This window comes from Siniperca chuatsi, linkage group LG19 (assembly GCF_020085105.1).
Source record: "Siniperca chuatsi isolate FFG_IHB_CAS linkage group LG19, ASM2008510v1, whole genome shotgun sequence".
Classification (NCBI taxonomy): Eukaryota; Metazoa; Chordata; class Actinopteri; order Centrarchiformes; family Sinipercidae; genus Siniperca; species Siniperca chuatsi.
In genome coordinates, this window is record NC_058060.1 from 5,025,013 (window position 1) to 5,039,783 (window position 14,771).

Sequence of the window (14,771 nt, forward strand, 5' to 3'; positions counted from 1 at the left end):
GGAGTTTAAAGGATAATTCAGATGTTAATTTTTGTTATCCATATCATAATTTACCAAAGCTGAAATTATGTCTTTAGATTGATTACTGATGATATTGATTAGAGAAATATTTCAGATACATTATAGATGTGTCCAAATTAGTATCTCAGTAGGAAGCACTGTGCATCACACCCAGCTTTCACCATGGCTGCACACTACCAAAAAAGGAAATAAATACGAAATATTGTCACATTTAAAGGAAATTCACTGAAGCTCAATATCAGAGGTCCAGGATGGGTTTTGTATAGATGACTTTTTATGTCTGAGAATATTGGACTGTTCTGTTAAATGTGTTAGTGTAATACCACAAAGCTTGGTCCAAGCCTGCCTTCGCTTAGGTGCAGTTGATCTTGCACATGTCTCCTGAGCACTGTACAGTATGTGTTTGACTTCTACAGTGTCATGTTGTACTGTTTCTGTTCCTCCAGGTCCATGTTGCAGTGATGAATGTGACGGTAGCTGCCACAATCATCGCATTCATCCTCTCCTTCTCATACGTCAAGGCCTGGTCTGGGGTCAGTACACCAGCACTGCTTGAACTAACTATTCATTTTGCAGCCTCCTGCGGTTTATTGCTGAGGCTTTATTAGGGGTTCAAGCCCCGCAGGGGCTGAAACATTTTATGTTTGTGCCGGTTTTTTATTATTACTATTATTGTTATTTGTTGTCTGCCGCTTCGGCTCAAATTCCTGTGAGTTGGAATGAGCTAGAAACAGGAACCTTGCCTAACAACTGGAAATGATGTGCATGTGCTTCCACAGAAATATGAGGTGCTGTAATTAAGGCCCAAAAATGCAACTTTGAACAGGCCACACTCCTCACACCGTAAGTTCGAATGGCTTGAAATTTTCTCACAAGTCCAGCTCAGTGTCTTTTACAAAAAAGCCTCTTGGACCACTATAGTCCACCTAAATAGATTTTCTGCCATTTAGATTTTTTTTGAAAAACACATTTTTGACATCTCCTCTTAAACCGTTGATCCGATTGCTACCAAACTTTTGGTGGATCATCATTGGATGAAGCGTATGAAATGTTGGATGGTGTAATCCCTCATTCGTCCAGGAGTGTTCCATTGTAGAAAAGGTTTCAGTCGTAGACATCTGGACACTGTTTTCTGAATCAACACGTTTCGGCTCCCATCCGGAAGTCATTCTCTGAGTTCTCAGACCATTTTCACAATTGAGAATGACTTCCGGATAGGAGGCGAAACGTCTTGATTCGGAAAACAGTGTCCAGATGACTACGACTGAAACCTTTTCTACGACTAAAAATTTGTATAAAGCTTGTTGATATTAAGTTTTCAAGAAACTGACCAATGAACTTCAAAAGGGGCACAGCTCAGCACATAAATAGACCAAAGTCCACAACCATTGGGCCAATCATCTATAAATCAGCCATTGTTTGTCAAATCATTGCAAAACTTCCAGGATACGTCCACATAAGAACCATGAAACATACAATATAACATTTACAATAGAAAAGACTTTGAGGATAAAGACTAATTAGTTGGTTTGGTAAAAATGCCCCACTTTTGTTTAAGAGCAGCGCACAGCCACTTCCTTGAGCATTTATATGGAACATTATGGGTCCCATTTGGAACGGGGCTAGGTTGTAATCCAACTCTTGGCCTGTAAAATACCTATGGCGCTGGGTCTGCTAAACCTTAATATAAGGAGCCTCCTGCCGTAATAACAGAATCTGCACCAGATGGTCCTCACTGGCTCTTCAGGCTCACAAACAGTTTGAAATACAGACATAGCGATTGCCACTGATGGATATAGTGCTTTCAGGTGTGAAAGGAAAGATGGTGGAGTAGTCATTTCAATTCAATTAAAATAAAATTTGTCTCAATGTCTCTGAAGTTGTGTCTTCCTCTGTAAGCAATAGTCATGAATACCTTATATTTCACCTCCCCAACCCCCCCGATGGACCTTTTTGCCCTCCCTTTTCTCTATCTTGATGACAAATGGGTAAAAAAAGCCAAATAAAAGCTAAACTAAAATACGGGGTGGGCTTCCACCTTAATACTAGCAACTTTTTGCTGGCCTTAGCCTGCTAATAAGTCTTCTCTGAGATTTGGTAAGACTGATTGATGAGTCATCATTTAAAAGTAAAACATTTGGTGTAGTCGGAATATGAGTTCTAGTAACATCAGATAATACATGTGCAACTCTAGATCAAAAAGATTTCACATCTGGACAATCTCACAACGGCACGATTCACAGGTGATGACTTTTATTAACACGAGTGCACACATACGCAATCTTTCCAGAAGACACAACGTCTCAGACCACACGCCTCTGGTTGCCCAGAGTCTCTGTTGCGGTGGTCTCTGTGGTTAATGTTCAAATACAAAATGCAAACGAAAACTCACAGCCTGGCTGCTCCATGCTGGTGATCGTGTGTGTGCGTCCTCAGATCTAGCATGATACTGCATATAAAGGGAGAGCATCTTTGTTAATTTAGTATTTTTTTTTATCTTCCAAGTTAGTAAATATGTGGACTAAGCTGGGTCATAAGAAAACAGTCAATTAGTAGTGAGTCAAATCACTTCTAATGGTTGAAAAGTAAAAAGAAAATCATTATAAGATTACATGTAAAGTGATATATAACACCCTATTGCAGAGTTACACTATATGGCTCTGATAACCAGATCGGACCCTGGTGTTACTGCAGCTCGGGTGAGGTTACGTCACTGGGCCATTAGCCCCAAGAACAACAGGTAACTGCAGTGCCAGGCCAATAAGGGGAGTCCCATTTTTCAACAGTATATCCTTTCGCAAGTGTCCTCTTTGCAAGTATCCTTTTCACAACTATCCTCTTCACAAGTATCAGTGTTTGTGTCTTAATGGTGTTAAATGTGTAATGTGCCTCACACATGTCGTGCTAGTTCTTCAAAAGTGTGGGATGATGGCTTTGCCACAATACGTCATAGTTTAATGTGATCACTTCCAGTTCCTCTAGACAGGTCAAAGATGAGATGTGTACATTTTCTATCTCTGGATATGTATTTTTTCTTAAAAGTATAAATATATAAAAAAATATATAAAATTAATCTGCTTTTGCTCTTATGTTGATACAGTAATGTATCAACAGTGAACTATTAAAATAATATATATAAATCATGGGATGTTCAGAGCTCTAAAGTGTGAAACTGCCATTCAATATGACTAAAATCCAGTCACACGGTCAAACGATGATGAAACAAATATTATTCTATTGACATAGAGTGATTGACAATGTTGTCTGATTAAGTGGGAATCCTTGTCAAATGTTTTGAAGTTTTTTGTTATTTGTTTTTTTTTCTTCTGGTTCTGGAAGTTCTGGTATATGAACATTAACAAATATGAGACGCTGATAATTAAAGCATAAATATCAGGTATTTTTAGTCATATAAATAGATTTTTTAATTCTTTGGTGCATTTCTGCCAGGCTAATGTTGTATATCTTACTAGTTTTGATTATTGAAAATTTGCAGTAAATTAATTGTTTGATAAATATCATTGCTATGCTAAATTACATTTTCGTGGGGTAAGATTTTCTGAAACATGAAAAATCATTATCTTAACTCAACTATCTTTGACCCAGACATTAAAACTAACAGATTATAAGGATTGCGTACTTTTAGGGTCTATATATCCCTTACTTGTCACAATAGTGATATTGCACGTGTATGTGGGTGCAGGTGTAGTGCAATGCATAGTCATGGACAGAGCCATCTCATCTGCTCGGGTGGCACAGGTAAGTGCATCTAACATTATGATGAGTAGGGTGATCAGTCCATCCTGTTACTGTAGATCTTTACTGCCGTAGGTGTGCTCAGGATAACTTGGAATGGTCATTTTCACCTGGGCTCTTTCCACTTGCTTTCGTGGACATTTACATAGACCCTTTCACCTGGTTCCACCGATTGTTCAGTCTGAGTCTCCAGGTTCGATCTTACAGCTGCAGTTACATATTTGTGCAGCTCAGAATCTAGTACTTCTAGATTTGGCACTGGCCTTTCTGGTCTTTTGTTAGGCATCGCCATTGGTCGCTTTGTGATCATCTCATTCAATTCAATTCAATTCAGTTTTATTTATGTAGCGCTAATTCATAACAGAAGTTATCTCATTGCACTTTCCCTATAGGTTATTTTTATTTTTCTCTATTAATGATGAGTAGTACGCTGTTCTGACATTACGGAGGGCCAGACTAAATGAGATTCTTCCAGGTTGTTGGAACGCCATTTCCTTTCAAGTTTTCGTGATGTTTGCTTTAATTTGCTGGTTTGGGGGTTATACCGTGGAGCTAACCTTCTTTGTTTTATTATCTTCTTTTTTAGAGGGGCGATAGAATCCAGTGTTGTTCGCAGTGAGCCTGCAGCACTATCAACTAGATGGTCAATTTGGGAGGGGCTGTGATTTGCATAGGAATCCTCTGTTATATTGAGACATAACATTGAATTAAATGCAGATGGGATTGTTTCCTTAAATTTAGCTGTATCAGTATCAGATAGACATCTAGAGTAGGAGTTTTTGCCTAATGGTGTGTATTCCAGTAATAGGAGTTCAAAAGTTAGAATTGGCTGTCATGTTTTCCAGGTCGGGTGTGGAAGACTGAGAACAAGGCTTTCGAATGAGTTATAATTTAGTTTAGGTTTTGGGTTGATTAATAGGCTTGAGTCAAAGATGGCTGCAACTCCACCTCCTTGGCCAGTACCTCAAGGAATAGGAGTATTAATATGACTGGGCAGAGTGGATTCATTTAGGCTAACATATACTTCATGACCCAGCCAGGTTTCAGTAAGACAAAATAAGTCAACATGATACTCTGATATTAAATTGTTCACTAGTACAGCTTTAGATGACAGAGATCTGATATCAAGAGTCCACATTTAATTCTCCTATTTTGTTGTGCTATTTCAGCATTTTTGTTTAGGTTTTTATTTATAACTCCTCTTCTGTTAACTTTTGGTTAACACTTCTCTTTTGCTAGACACTTGGCAACAGATTTAGGATTGTCATGAGTGCATGGGAAGGTTTCTATGCACATGGAACACATGGATGCATATCATCACTATGCAGTGGTGCTTCCTTTCTTTTCTTTCAGTCATATCAATAAAATGCATGGATTAAAAAATGTTGATAAATATGCAATATGCAGTAAAATATGGGCAAAACCAGTACTTTGAAATTGCTTTAATCATCTCCCCCTTTGCAGAGTGGCAAATGACATGTGCTGCTCTGCACAATCAGGTAGAGTCAACAAGTCAGTGAGTTTACAATTTGTAACATCAATAGCTTCAGCAGACATGTTCATGACAGAGATAGCGAGATAAGTGGATATTGCAGTAGTTTTAACCACAATGTCGGCTACATTGTTACCTCTAGAGGTAAAATCATAGCCTCACGTGTGAGCCGCACAATTTACAATAGTCATACTAGTTGGCAACTGAATGGCGGACAAAAGGTACTGTAGTTGAGATGCGTGTTTAACTGGTGTGCCATCTGCACGAAGAAAACTTCTTTGGACCCAATGTTAGCAAAGGACTGTGCAGCTCCACAAGCGTAAGCAGAATCAAAATATACAGTTGTGGTTTTTCCAGGAGCGTATTTACAGGACTCAATTAGGGCATAGAGTTCTGCAATTTGAGCAGAGAAATGGCCAGGGAGTTTTTGTGCTAACACAATATCAAATTAATTTGTGGATGGATTCCAGCTGATTACATCTGCACACATAAGATTAGTCTGTGTAGGCTTGTGCAGGTATGAGGAACCATCAACAAACAATGTCAATACAGCATAAGGCAGAGAGTCTGCTTGCAGATCAGGACGTGTACGGCATTTGTCAGCACGCTCTTTGATGCAATTGCGTGACGAGGTCCGTCAGCCGCCAGAGTCCCCAGGCTCAGCTCCGGGCTCCAGCCCGGAGGTCCGTCAGCCGCCCGAATCCCCAGGCTCCGCTCCGGCTCCCAGCCCGGAGGTCCGTCAGCAGCCAGAGTCGCCAGAATCGTCTCCGGTTCCCTGCCAGGAGGTCCGGCCGCCAGAGTCGCCAGCCTCTCCTCCGGCTCCCTGCCCAGAGGTCCGGCCACCAGAGTCGCCAGCCTCCTCTCTGGTCTCCCACCGTCGCCAATCTCCTGGTCGTCAGCCCAAGTCCACTCCGGTACCCAGCCCAGATGTCAGCAGCCAGCCCGAGTCCGCTCCGGTACCCAGCCTGGAGGTCAGCAGCCAGCCAGAGTCCGCTCCGGTACCCAGCCCAGCCCAAGCTACTGGACGGCCGGCTCCACCCGTCTCCAGGCTCCAGTTCGAAGGCCCGACACACCGGACCCCGATCAGCTCCCCGGATTGGCTTGCCCCCTAGGGACAGTCCGCAGTGTCGGGGGAAGGGGGGGTCTTTCGGCCCTCGGGAGCTGGCCATGGAGGGGGGTGTACTGTCACAGTCTGTCATGTTCTCTCCAGCCACGCCCCTTCACTCCGCACTCCTTCACCTGAGTACTAATGCCAATCACCTGTGACTCATTACACACCTGCACCTTATCTGCACTCCACTCCCCTATAAAGCACTACTCCTCACCACAGTCATTATCTGGTCTCGTTCGAAGCAAGGACAGATCTTGGTCTCCTGCATTCTCTGCGTAACGGACTCCTCAACGAACTAACGTCTCACCTGACAGTATCCCGATCCTTGTTCCCTGCTCCTGTGTTCTCCAGCCTCCAGAGTGTGTCTCTTTAGCTCCCGGTTCCGTGTGTCTCCAATCTCCCGAGCGTGTCACTCCTGCTCCAGGTCTCGTGTATCGCCAGTCTCCTGTGTGGGTCGCTCCAGTTCCCGGTCCACTTGGCTTTCCTGTGTGCAACGCAGTTCCCTCCGTACTACTCTACACTCCGTAAAGGGACGGTATCACTTTCCCCTTCTCCTATCCATACTCCTGAAGTATCAATAAACCATATCTGTATCATCAGCGTCTCCGGCCTGTTCTGTCTGTAACACCACCAACCGAAAATGTTAAAAAATGAAACTCTGTAGTCTATATTAACAATATACAGTCATTTACATCAACTAAAGTTTAGTTGATGTAAAGAAATAAATCATCCTCTTATTATAAATCATTAATCCTTTGGTTAATAATAATAAATAAATCGTCCTTTTGCTTTGAACAAAAGTACAGGAACACAAGAAAGGCAGGAATTGATCTGTAGGTCTTGTCTTGACTCTTTTTTTATATAAGTTAGACAACTCTGAGAATAGAAAAAATACATAGAGTTGACTTGAATGAGGTGTGACGTTGTATTTGATCAGAGACAAATTGCTGATACTATGCAGGCTCATTTATGAGCCAATCAAGTTTTACTTGGGTCTTACTGTTATCTCAAAAGCTAATTCCTTCAGACAAATAAAGGTTTTGGATTTCCCCCTCCTCTGTGTAATTTTACAGTTTGTGATACAAAGTCAAATATATCAAACCTCCAGCAAACAATACAGTCAACAAGCCAGCACACAATCAAATCAATTCAATTTTATTTATTCAGCGCCAATCTTAACAGAAGTTATCTCATTGCACTTGTCCTATAGAGCAGGTCTAGACTGTACTTGTTATACTTATTATGGAATTAAAGTCACAGAGAGAAGGAGAGTGTGTCTGTCAGCAATAACCAAAGTGCAAGGTGCACACCAAAGGTGCATTTAAGGGATTGGAAGATCCTCCATGATGGTGGAGGGGGAACGATTTCTGGGTCACGGGAGGAGAGCAGATGCGAGAAAGCATAAGTTAGCATAATGAAAAGCACCCTATGTGTGTATGTGCTCTCTTCCCTGTTGTAGTCTGCACTAATTGGGATATGGTAAATGTACTGTACTTATATAACGCCTTTCTAGTCTTTCTGACTACTCAAAGCGGATAGTGTTTGCAGTTGAGGTACCCAAGACCAGAGAGGGAGATAGGGACAGGGCTGATTATCAGTAAGCAGGGTTGTGTTCAAGGACCACCAGTGTATCATACATATATTGTTTTGGGGCATTTGCTGAAGCAACCAATTTATGTGTGTTATCTCAACAACCCATAATTCATACATCTTCCTGTCTTCCATACACATAATGATACTGAAATTGAATTTGTTTAATCTTGTAAATATCTGGGAATTTGGTCAGACAGCAATCTGACTTTTAAACCTAATGTGGAACAACTGGCACAGAATCTGGAGATAAAAATGGCTTTCCTATATTGGAATCAAGAATTGTACAATCGTCCATCTTGTATGTGCTTCACTATGCAGATATCCTGTACTCTCACTCTCATTCCACCTTAAAACAACTTGATGCATTTTATCATTTAGCTTTGCATGTCATTACAGGAGATAGATACTGTACCATAAGTCTCATCCCACTGGATGAATTTAAACTTTCTGTCGTAAGGGGTGCTGTATAGAGGTATGTGGACCCAAAAGCAGATGACAAGGAAGGAGTCTCAGGGAAAAGTAGCCCGATGACTACCGTGTTTATTGTGGGATGGAATACAGGCAGAGGTGAGCAGACAGGTAATGAGCAGACAAAAAGGCAGATAAGTACTGGCTAGCATTGGTGAAAGTAGGGGAGTGAGTCCAAGGTGGGAACACAGTTCATAGGGGAGCAGGCAAAATCCAAAAAATCCAAACAAGGTCCACGGGAGAACAAAGAATCCAATATAAACTCACAGTCAATGCTCGGCAAGGATAAACACCATGTGTACAACAATGATCCAACACTGAACAAAGAACAGACCGAGACTAAATACCCTAGGGGAGGTGAGAAAACGACACACAGGTGCAAACAATCAAGGGAGGACCAACAATCAAAACTGGAGGGAAAACACAGACAGGAAGTAAAAACACAAGACATACAGGGGAAGAAGAATACTACCAAAATAAACCAGGAAGTGAATATACCAAACCTACCACACTTTTAGTTTTGAACCTTTTAAGAGATGTGTGTGATTGTTTCTGAGGCTGTATCTATGTGCTTGTATGTGACTGGCTGTGTCTTATCTCTGTTCTGTTTATCTTGCTGTACTTTAATCAAATATATTAATAAACGTTACACCCAGCACAATTGATACATTATATTGAATGTAATAAGAATTATTTAATTAAAACAAATAAAAATATTGAATACATTTTTATCAAACTCTTGTATGTAAGTAAAACTGCACTTTGCCAACTTAACTAATGGCATGATATTAAATTGATTGTTTTTCAGATTTTCTGATGTTTGTCTAATGATGCACATAACACTTATTCTTCAAATACAGTTTTTTTAGCCATTTGAAGTAAACGTTGTAAACAGTTCTCAGTGTAACAGGTGCATGTCAGTGACTGTCAGCGGTGCTGTGTGCTGTTTTCAGGGAGCACATCCTGTGTTAGGCTGCCTGGTTATGAGCCTCTCTGTACTCCAGCCCATAATGGCTCTGCTGCGCTGTGAACCACAACATCCACTGTAAGTACCCTGCTGTGTGTGTGTGATTCAACAAGTCCTCAAATCTAAATAACAAAATAGGTCATTTGTTAGTGAAATCCAACACAACATTTGTCAGTGCTCTGCTGACCTGGTGTTCCTATCAGTAGGACGAAGACACATCATTAATTCAAACACGCAGTTAACTGTTTATTTACTCCATTTTATTTCATTACATCAGTTGAAAGTGGCATACCTAATGGAACAATAAATTTAATAAGCAAAATGCAGATAATTAAAAAGCCACCAGCACATTAGAATGAAAGAAAATATAAAATTGGTAAATTTTATGGCAAACAAAACACCATGTTCCATCCAGTTTTATTCCAGCCACTCTGTGTTTGAATTAAGAGCTAATAAATGAATGGTTATTATCAGCTGCCAGTGAATGAACAAACTGGGTAACTTTGTGTAAGGCACAGCTGCAGAGCTCTGTCATCCAGTGGCACTCATTGTTATTTGTGGCCTAGGGGGTCAAGTCAGGTGGTCTGCAGGCTGGGGCTCAGACAGGGGATGGATAACTGTGGCTGGTGGCGACTTCAACATTTCAGTATCATTATTATCATCATTAACAAGAACTTCAATTAAATTTAATTTAATTAATATAATGCCAATTCATAACAGAAGTTATCGCATTGTACTTTTCTTATAGAGCAGGTCTAGACCATACTCTTTATAATATTATTTACAAATCCCACCATGAGCAAGCACTTGGCGACAGTGGGATGGAAAAACTTCCTTTAAGAGGCAGAAACCTCGGGCAGAACCAAACTCAGGGTGGGCAGCTATTGGGAGAGAGAGAGAGAGAGAGAGAGAGAGAGAGAGAGGCACAATACAAATTCCACATTGAATTTTAAAATAATAATAATGTAATGGTAGTGGTAATATTAATAAAATAATAATAACAGGAATGATAGTGATAGGAATAATTATGATAATAATAGTAATACGACTAATAATAATAATTGTAGCAGCGGTCGTCGAGCAGGGGGGCAGCAGGTGGCCACGCAATCAAAAAGCACAACAATATCTGTGATGGGCTGAGCAACAATACTACACAGGGGAGGAAAGGGGCTCTGTTTTCTGTTCTGTCAGTGCTTCGTTCTGTCCATTCTGTTCAAAACACATTAAGCCCACCCCTGCTGCTGCCCTTGCATCAGTCTACCTGGTTGAGACAAAGATGGTGGGCATGGTTGAACAAAGATCACCTTCATGGTTAAAGAAGCCAAAACTGTTGGTAGGAGATGGGTCACAAACTGCTGAGAGAAAACAGTCACACAAACCTAAAAACAAAATTTGTTTGTCAGGAAACATTAATATAGTTCTGTCTTTGACACAAAATCTTAACTCAAGGGGTTATTTCACAGTCTTCATCCGCAATTGGAGGTTTCTGAGTTGTCATGATATTGGTCTGACTATCTCACTTTGAACTCTAACCACCACTTACAAGATAAAAGTGGTGAGGAGCCTCCTCACAGACCACATCTTATCAGTGAGGAAGAGGATAGAAAGAGGAAGGTGCAGCAGGTCCATGAGGCACACCAGACCAACAGGTACAAGGAATGGATGATGAGAATCCCAACTCAAACTTAAGACCAGGACACTGCTAAATCAACAACGACAGCATCCCAGTGGGATCCTTTATGTGGCTGGACTGTGAGACCATAACACCATATTATCCAACTAGAACACTGCGCTCCCAGGTTGCAGGGTTACTTGTGGTTCCTAGAGTCTCCAAAAGTAGAATGGGAGCCAGAGCCTTCAGTTATCAAGCTCCTTTTCTGTGGAATCAGGTCCCAGTTTGGGTTCAGGAGGCAGACACCATCTCCACATTTATGAGTAGGCTAAAGACTTTCCTCTTTGATAAAGCTTATAATTAGGGCTGGCTTGGATGAGTCCTGAACTATCCCTTAGTTATGCTGCTATAGGCCTAGACTGCCGGGAGACTTCACATGATGCGCCTCTTTCCTCTCTCCTTCTCTCCCTCTCCATCTGTATGCATTCTCATCCCATTACTGTATGTTACTAACTCAACATCTTCTCTCTCCCGTAGTTGTGTGCTTTCTCGTTTCTCTCCTCTCTCCTTCTGTCGCTTTCAGCAGGTATTTCTGCCTCCGGAGCTGCAGAGTCTGGATCTGTGGTTGTGGCCCACCTGCTGCCCCCATGTTCCTGCTCGACAACTGCTACTACAGTTGTTATTGGCTCTGTTACTGATGCTGACATTATTCTTCTTATAGCTGTCATTCCTATTACTAATTTATTAATATTAACACTATAATTACTATTCTACTATATAAATAAAAAAATTCTACGTGGTCTTTGCATTGTGCCTCCCTAACCCTATCCCCTTCCCCCAAACCCCTCCCCTCTCTCTCTCTCTTTCTCTCTCTCTCTCTCTTTTAAAACCTAACACGGCAGCAGCGGATGGCCGCCCACCACTGAGTCTGGTTCTGTCCAAGGTTTCTGCCTGTTAAAAGGAAGTTTTTTCTTGCCACTGTCGCCAAATGCTTGCTCGTGGAGAGTACGGTCTAGACCTGCTCTATAGGAAAAGCACAATGAGATAACTTCTGTTAAGAATTGGCGCTATATAAATAAAATTTAATTGAATTGAATTGAGAACATCTAGGCAGAGTCTTCAAGTCACAAGGAGCCAGCACTTACCACAAACCATTCAAAACGGTACACCAAGACAATACAAGACAGGATGCCCCTGAGAGGAAGACTGGAGTGGTGTATGACATCACATGTGAAAGCTGTGGGGAACACTACATCAGTGAAGTTCCATACTTAGGTCACATGATGACACCTGAGAAATTGTCATTAGCTGATAATGACCATAAAATGTTGCTGAAAGCTCTGGGGAAAGCAAGTAGAAAGATGTCAAACTACTGTCTCCTAGGTCAAGAATGTTTCACACTTATAAATATATAACAACCAGTGCTGTTGTTCTTCAAGTGACAACAGTCTTGTTTCAGCAGCTGATCATTTAATATTTTTCCTCTTTTCTTTGACAGGAGATTTCTGTTCAATTGGCCACATGCTTTAAATGGAGTGGCAATAAAAGCTTTATCTGGTAAGCTCTTGTCTTACATTATGCACTTATAAAGGCTCTAAATGTGTTCTGCTTTTTGCATACTCTTTAATAACAAATGTTTAGAAATTATACTACATACATTGTTAACCATTGCTACAAGTCCTGAAAAGGCTGTTTTTATATTACATCACACAGTAGCGGCCATATTAACAGGCTTGAAGTTAACTGACAGCACTCTGGACCAATGGCTGATGAAAGTGATGAGTGGTTCTGTTGGCTGGGAAGCTTTGTTCTACATCTTGTTGGATGTCCATTACAAATGGAAGGTTAAGAGTACAGGTAAATACATGTTCTTATCCTTTTTATTATTATTATTGTAAAGTGACCCTTAATGGGTGCTTATTTGCATATGAGATATAACTTCAGTGGAACTCTGAAACCCTTAAAGTCTGTGTAAAGCAATAATAAATATGTGTACTATAACCTCTGTGACCCTGTTGACCTCTCCAATTTTTTCATTTGAGGAAAATAAAAATAAAAACTCTGTCATTATCTAGTGTCATGTGTCAACCACAACAGGAACGAATGATGTTGATGATTGTCAGGATCTTTGTTAGGTTGTAGGTTGTACTGAACCTGAGAAGAGTATTCGTGCTCAGGGAACCTTTCCTGTTCTATCAGTCGAAACCTTGGAACAGGACCTATCAAGTCACAGCAATTGACTGTATGCAGTTATGTTTTGCAGCCTCTCTTAAAAGATCTGCAATACACAATTGAAAATTAAATTGAATTCAGATAGATAGATAGATAGATAGATAGATAGATAGATAGATAGATAGATAGATAGATAGATAGATAGATAGATAGATAGATAGATAGATAGATAGATAGATAGATAGATAGATAGATAGATCTGTCTCTCTGAGTCTGAATAAGATATTTAAGGGTTAGGGTACGGTTGGATTTTTGTGTTGAGTACGTTTGTTTCACTATCACCCGTGGGGGACAGTCATTGACATAATGCTTTACCTAGCCCCTTACCCTAACCTTAACCATCACAACTAAGTGCCTAACCTTAACCCTTACCCTAACATTAACCTAATTGTAGCCTGCACCCTAAAACCAAGTCTTAACCCTCAAAAAGCAGTCTCTACCCATGGGGACATCAATTTTTGTCCCCACTGTGACACAGTGGGTTAGTGTGCATTCAGGTTAAAGTCCCCACTGGGATATAAGAACATGAAGCACACACACACATATTTAAGGTGGAAAAAATGTTTCACTGTTTAAGTATCCTGCAGCAGCTTTAAATGTTCTCTTTTCTTTGGATTACAGATACTTTGGAATCAAAAATGGTAAGTGAAAAAATGCTACAAGTAAATAAAAAAAACCAATAACATTTGTAATGTAAATTGCATTGTTTTGTCAGATAACAGTTGATGTCCTGCTGATGACTCTGTTCTTCCTGGGAAACTTTACCTTTTTGGTGGCACTGTTGGTTGGAATTGGGATGTCATAAGAAGGGAATGAAGAATGCAAAAAAAACCTACTAAAGCATTTCTATTATATACCAGGAATTTGCCAAATTCTTAGATCGATTTTTTTAAATCTAAAACTGCATTTTTTTAACGAAATCCTTGAACATATTGTTTTAATGTCTAATTTGTATGCCCTGCCTCAAAATAAATAAAATAAAAATTACACATTTTTGTGTTGTAAAGCCAGATTTCTTTTTAAATGAGATGTAAATAGATGTATCCTGTAAACATGATAGTTAACTCACAACTGTAATGCATATGCTTGTAATTACGTAAGTAGACCAAAATGATAATCTCAGAGATGATATGCAACATCTCTCCTATTTTTTAAGTTATAGACTGTGCTGTCATTAACATTTAGTTAGTATACTCACCACTCATTGTCAATTAATTCCCTAGTGACCAGTTGACTCAATTACAAAACTGAGCTGAGGATTCACGTCAAAAGGTTGCGTAAGGACGAAACACACAAAATATTCTGATTTATAACACTGCGCATGCACTTCCCACGCCGATTTCCCTTTATAAATCACAATCAACTCAAAATTTGGCGCAAGTGAGCAGCTACTTGTCCCACCCTTTTAACGCCCATAGTTAGCTATAAATGGTCAGTGAAACGCCCCTAACTAATATTAATCCATACTGACTGCATGAAGACAATTACGGCAAATTCTGACAGAAAAGCAAAAAAAAAA

General features: G+C 40.3%; 1 protein-coding gene across 1 annotated transcript in view; it reads left to right on the plus strand.

Moving 5' to 3' along the window:
• Nucleotides 1-14,243, plus strand: part of zgc:163022 (putative ferric-chelate reductase 1) — a 28,872-nt gene extending 14,629 nt beyond the window's left edge. Inside the window, exons 10-15 of the mRNA XM_044177246.1 lie at nucleotides 468-554; nucleotides 9,395-9,486; nucleotides 12,519-12,577; nucleotides 12,734-12,877; nucleotides 13,874-13,893; nucleotides 13,968-14,243. Coding sequence (XP_044033181.1) covers nucleotides 468-554; nucleotides 9,395-9,486; nucleotides 12,519-12,577; nucleotides 12,734-12,877; nucleotides 13,874-13,893; nucleotides 13,968-14,057 — 492 coding nt within the window. The 3' untranslated portion in view covers nucleotides 14,058-14,243. The remainder of the gene's footprint in view (nucleotides 1-467; nucleotides 555-9,394; nucleotides 9,487-12,518; nucleotides 12,578-12,733; nucleotides 12,878-13,873; nucleotides 13,894-13,967) is intronic.
• Nucleotides 14,244-14,771: the final 528 nt, after the last annotated feature.